General features: G+C 42.0%; 2 protein-coding genes across 2 annotated transcripts in view; one reads left to right on the top strand and one right to left on the bottom strand.

Moving 5' to 3' along the window:
* PHALS_00221 (Transcriptional coactivator Hfi1/Transcriptional adapter 1) overlaps nucleotides 1–593 on the bottom strand; it is a gene marked incomplete at both ends in the record, with an annotated part of 2,539 nt that extends 1,946 nt beyond the window's left edge. The window contains 3 exons of the mRNA XM_024729259.1: nucleotides 47–78; nucleotides 132–353; nucleotides 410–593. Coding sequence (XP_024572264.1) covers nucleotides 47–78; nucleotides 132–353; nucleotides 410–593 — 438 coding nt within the window. The remainder of the gene's footprint in view (nucleotides 1–46; nucleotides 79–131; nucleotides 354–409) is intronic.
* Nucleotides 594–630: 37 nt separating this feature from the next.
* Nucleotides 631–4,188, top strand: PHALS_00220 (Ribonucleoprotein LSM domain; the record flags this gene model as incomplete). The annotated part of the gene is made up of 12 exons (XM_024729248.1): nucleotides 631–704; nucleotides 796–1,126; nucleotides 1,192–1,324; nucleotides 1,402–1,708; nucleotides 2,499–2,535; nucleotides 2,598–2,636; nucleotides 2,724–2,731; nucleotides 2,795–2,859; nucleotides 2,951–3,060; nucleotides 3,114–3,154; nucleotides 3,221–3,302; nucleotides 3,355–4,188. The coding sequence occupies 12 exons, from the start codon at nucleotides 631–633 to the stop codon at nucleotides 4,186–4,188; spliced, it is 2,061 nt and encodes a 686-aa protein (XP_024572263.1).
* Between the last annotated feature and the right edge of the window lie 1,637 nt (nucleotides 4,189–5,825).

The raw sequence follows: 5,825 nt of genomic DNA, 5'->3' as shown, positions 1-5,825 counted from the left end.
CCTTATTATACGATGCAGTAGTGCTATATGATCGTTTGCGTCCGACCTTATTATACGAAATCCGTTGCTGCTCAAAATCTCCAACTACTCTGTAAAACAATGTAGTTTCGTAGAAAAAGAGGAGGACCTACCACTTTCGGACCTTTCTTGCTTAGCACACTTAAAGTCCAGTAGCGAGACGTCATCAAGTATCATAGAAGTGTCATCTCTTTTGGCTGCCAAATTTCCCTCTTCGCTATGCTTTTCTATTTGCTGCGCAAGATGAGGTTGCAGATTATTTTTTTTTTTATTTTCGTTCTCGTTCTCGTGACACGCTGTGCTCAGCAACGCGACTACAAATTCATTGTGCAGATCTGAAATGACGAGGATGTAAGTACATAAAGCTCGACAACTCAAGCTGAATACGTACGTTTGTTAGGTCCCAGCAGCTCCTCGGCTACCGCATGAAACTCTTTATGCGAGAGCTTAGCCACCAAATATAATCGAAATGAGCCCCAGTAGCGTTCCCATGCATTGCAGTTGGTGCGTTGCAAGCGGTGGAACAATTGCAGCTTTAGCTTCCGTGCTTCGGACAGCGCTGGCAGCTCAGCCATATCGAAGTTTGTTGATGTGTGACACATCACGTTGCTCATGGACGCTAAGTTGATGGAGGCGCGCTTGCGCGCCTTCTACACCAAGCACAACCCGGACAATGACCAAAACATGTATGTCTGCAAACTTGTACAAGGATATCCGTACTACCCTTGTAGCACTCCCCTTATCTAGGTAAAGCTGACTTATTTTTCGTCTCTTCAGCGCCGAGATTGTGCGAAAATTCGCCGGTAGAGAGCGTCAGCTGTGCGCGAAACTTCTTAAGAAGTATGGAGAAGCACCTGATCTTACGTTTGGTGATGTTTCTACTGATCAAGATGATGTAAGCAAGACAACAGATGCAGTAATATACTCGTATGCCGCGTACCAGAGCGATTTCAAGCCGTATCCGTTGGTCAAGGCCACACCTACTTCGCTGGACTTTCGATCGAAACAATTTGATGCACTTAAGGCCTTACAAACACCTAGAAGGCTGCTAGAGCTTCCAGTACCCACGGCTTATCCACTGGATAATATTCAAAAGTGCCGGCATTTGGTACGTTTGTTAAGCTAAAACTGCACAGCGCTAAAAATTTGACAGATCAAATCACTTTTCTTTAGCTACCAAAGTCAGATGTGAATCGGCAAACTCTCATTGTAAGACCAAATAAGGCGAGTCCATCAACAGCTAAAGCTATTAAAACTTCAAAAACATCATCTCCTGCCGCTCCGTCGCTATTTGAACAGCTTGCTGGTAATCAACAGATGAAGGTTTGACTTTAAGCTATTTTGACGGATATTTAACATGGTTTGGTCTTGTTTGTATGATAGACACCTATTTGGACGGACCTTTCCGTGTTCTTCGTCGCTGTTTCCTTGAACGATTGAGAGTTCTTGTCGTCATAAGACGAATTAATAGCGTCCGTGGCACTTGTTCGGGATTCTTAAAGGCTTTTGATAAACACATGAACCTCGTGCTTTTGGATGTGAGTCAAGAGTATATCCCGCTTCAAAACTACACGAGGCTGCTGCGAGAAGTTCAAAAGGGAAATCGACCAGCAAGTGATCACGTGTTCTCCGCCGCTAATCGGCAGCGCAATCATCGAGTACTATTCAGTGTGGGTGGAACAAAACGCGAGTACGTGAAGCAGCTTTTCATACGTGGAGATAACGTCGTCTCGATCAGTGCAGTGGACAAATTTTCGAACGAAAGACCGCGACATTCGTGTGCTCCAAACATAAAACGCATGTTAAGATCTTAGTGAAATTTAGATGTCCCAAAGATGTATATTTGGTGTATGAATGGGATGAAATGGCCAAGATCTTAAGCTTTACTAAAAACGTGGACGCAAAGTCAACAATTTTTCAAGTTGAGCGCATCTTTCATCAGAATTGAAGACTCAAACGCTTATAGATTCTCTGGGTCGTCGTTTTCGTGCGCTTTGAGCATCTTACGGTTATACGCTACTGTTCCCAATACCGATGCCAGCAGAAAGACGAAAAAAGCGTAGAAGACAAAGAAAACCCAAAGCGCCGTGTTCGTATCGTCTGTCTGCAACACTGAGCGTGTGCACAAAGCAAAGAGAGCACCAAGAAGAGCGTAGACCCCGATGATACACAAGGGAATAATCAGCAGATCCTGCCAAGAATTGCCGCAGCAGAGCACTCGATATTCGTTTTTCTTGGTCGTTGACGATTTGTGCGGCTTAACGGTGGTGAAATTTACGTCATCTGTGGACACTGCGACTTCTGTTGGCGGCGCTTGAGCCTCCACAAGCTGAATTTTTGACATGTTATCACGATGTTTGCTGCAGCAAAAAGTTAGTGATTCCTGTTGTGGTTAATGCCTCAAATTGATAGCGACGCTTTGTTGAAAGCGAAACCCCTCGCTGTGTGAAGTACGCATCACTTCCATAAATACCGAATAGATTGGACAAGTCATTTCATAATAGCTCTGAGCTACATGTAATTTAAGGCTGGAGTTAAAGCTGAGAAATAAATAACGCTAACCGGTTGGTATGCATTAGATTGTTGATATATTCGAAGGCGGCTATCGTGCAACAAAGGTGCTGCAACGCACTGGCAAACGGCAGTCTGGACGTTTGCGTTCGACATTGTGTTGCTCTGACCTCGTTTGCTTTGGAATTATGGAGGGTTTAGTGTTGGTTGAGATGTCCTCAGGGGCTCTGCACTATACCAGATCTTTCTCTGATGACTTTGATAGGAGGCATCCAAAGACCGAGCGTCTCAACCTTAGTGCACTTCTTTATGCGCTGCAAAACTTTGCAGGTACGACACAGTAAAGTATCAGTAGACAAAAGTGCATATACCAAATCATGCTCAGGCAGCAGTACTCGACCAACAAAAAAATGCGTTGCAGTTGATGCAGCTCTCGATAGGGACGAATGTATTACCGCCGGGATCGTTATGTTCACCACGCCTCTCGAAAATATGGTGCTAGCAACCACGCCATCCCGCAGTCTTCTTGTGGTTAGACCACGTATCTGTGAGCGTGTCTATTGTCACTTAATGTAATGTTGCAGGTACTCTTTACTCATCCAGAATTTAACGTTGAGGTAGCAAAGTAAGTCATAAACGTAATTTCTGTGCTTGCCTTAACTAGTATACTAAATTGTTTTGACATCGACAGAAGACTTGTAAAGCGTTTTGCTTTCAATTACGATAAGTGCGACGACGTGACGATGCAGCAATCAAATTCAATCGCCATGTTGGTAAGTCATATGTTTAGACAATGCTCATCTTTTGGATGTTGATGCAATTTAGCCCTGTCGATTCCGCCAGATATTCTCTCAAGCAATCGAAGAAATAGTTGAGCGAGAACTCATTAGTCTAGGTGAAACGATATTTTTTTCTGAGAACCGACAAACAACTGTTGTCGCGGACATTCTTGGCGATCAAGAATCATTCCTGTGTTTCAATTACTCGCCGCACTCGAAGACCACCGATTGCAAAATTTCAAAAACAGATTTCGAAGAGGAATGTCGTAATCCAGTCAGAGCGGATATATCGCTGTCAGACGTACCAAAAGATAGAGTGCGAAATCCACCCATTTTTCGCGTCCGAAATAAGGTGACTGTAGCTCCGGCAGCCAACACTTTGATCGATTTTCAGCATCTTGAAAAGATAAAAGCAAAGAGAAAGACTCGATGGATGTCACGTAATACGGTTATGAGTCACTTGAAGCCGCACAAATTTCAGCGAATTTTCCATATCATTGGTCTAGAGAGAAAAGTAGCGATGCTTGGTTTTCATCAAACGGAAAGAGCGCTCAAAATTAAAAATGTTGTGTCTTCTTTTGAAAAATTCATAAGCTTATCGTCGCATTTATTCAACTCGGCGTCCTCGGAACCACAGCAACAATTACACAACCTGGATCAGTTTGTTTGGAAAAATGATTGTGTTGCAGCTAAAAAATTGGAAAAAGGTATGAATATAAGTCTCTTTGTGGCTTGGAAAAAAGGACCATGCTGTCTCTATGTTCCAATAGTTTCAAGCAGTATGAAATCTGAGACCGAATCATTAATTCGCGTCACTGTTAAAACACTTTTTGAAATTCTAGAGCCTCTGCTTGATTGCCAAGCGAAGATACTCGCTTAGCTTCTACAACTTTCTTGTATTCATGGACTTTCGACCTTAAATACAAGTCAGCTGGACCAATGTCGAAATAAAAATAACAAACACTTTTGCGCTGACCTGGCATGTCTGCCAGTTTATTTTTCGAGAAAGCTGTCATTTACACCATATGCCTAATATGGGATGGAATGCGCTCACAAGTGCTTGCAGGTCCAAATTTGTCACACATGTCTCATTAAAGCTTTGTGACATGATAATGGCGAAGTGTATAACTCTCGCTGAATCTTGGAAACATTTCTCTAGCAGTGCAAAGATAAGTCGAATGGGCTTAGTTTTTTTTTCACCCGCCACCTATTAGACTTTTCATCCCAGACAAAAAACACATCTATTCAGTTTTCTGACCATAGACAGAGGTATCAATGCTCAAAATCCCCACAAAATTCAACAGGAAAGCCTTTTGCTGCATCCGCTTCGATACGCCTTGTTGAAGGATTGTATGGCTAACAATACCTCTTCAAACTGGGGTGTACTGGAAAACTTTTCGGAGCAATGGAGGATATTTCTTGGACGAGTTTAAAATTTCTGGGTCATGCTGGAATTCACGTTTTAATATCCATCCAAGAACAAAACGCTGGCTTGAATCCAGCTTGGAAGAGAACGTAGTCTGGATCCAACTTTTGGTCGACGCTAGCTGAGTATATTACTGAATGCTTCGAATTTGGATCAGCGCTCAGCTTAATTATCAGCATCCGACGTAGCTTTGTTGCATTTAGTAAGACAGTTGCTTGAATCGAGATGAAAGCATTCTTAATTATCTTAAACAAGCATTTTCTACTCCGTACAGAACACTTTTCGAGCCTTTTTCAACGTGTCGTCCTGATAAAATTATCGTTAATGCAGAAAATTAAGGAAAAGTCAAATCATAACATGGTGGCAAATTGGTTGTGGCTAAATGCGGTGGTCAATTTTCTGTCTCAACGTATAACTTCATTTATCAATTGTTCTTTCGTGAATTTCTTCATTCCGGAAGTATTGATTCATAACTGGGAACTGGTTGTTCTCCAGTTGCTTAATCGTGGACTGATAAAGGTGTTTGGAGAATCATTTGACTGATCGAATGAAATCGGACAAAAATGCACAAATACTGGTGATATCGCCATTGTAGCTACTTAATACATTTAGCCAAGTAGCTTGCTTACCGACCACTTAAATAGTCTCTCGTCTTTACTTGGTAGATGTTTTATTGCAATAGCGTCCTGTTCTTGTGCCAAGTCGAATTATCACATATATCAAATCTTTGTGATACGCATTTTGCCTCAATTTTCTAGCTCCACAGCCTTAATGTCATGTTAATTTTAGATCACTTCTCACATAAAGTCTTAATCTTTGTGTCAGATACGCTGGGCTATGTCGCCAGATCTATCAAAAATTGATTCCGAGCAATCTGTTTATGCGAAAAAGCTGTAGCGCCTTTAAATAAACCACAATTCTAGTGGATCAAGTGTTGTTAGTACTATTTGTGAGAGGTGTTCCCAAACACTTCGGCTTCCAAATTTAAAATTTTCAAGTCTTTTTCTGAGATACGATGTCATTATCTTCGTCATCTTGTCGTCTTCATCCAAGTTAAATTTTGTTACTGCTGCAGCAAATTGAGCTTAGTG

The sequence above is a fragment of the Plasmopara halstedii genome, assembly GCF_900000015.1.
Source record: "Plasmopara halstedii genome assembly, contig: Scaffold_110, whole genome shotgun sequence".
Lineage (NCBI taxonomy): Eukaryota > Oomycota > Peronosporomycetes > Peronosporales > Peronosporaceae > Plasmopara > Plasmopara halstedii.
The sequence above is the reverse complement of the archived record's forward strand: the minus strand, read 5'-3'. Positions and strand labels throughout refer to the sequence as shown.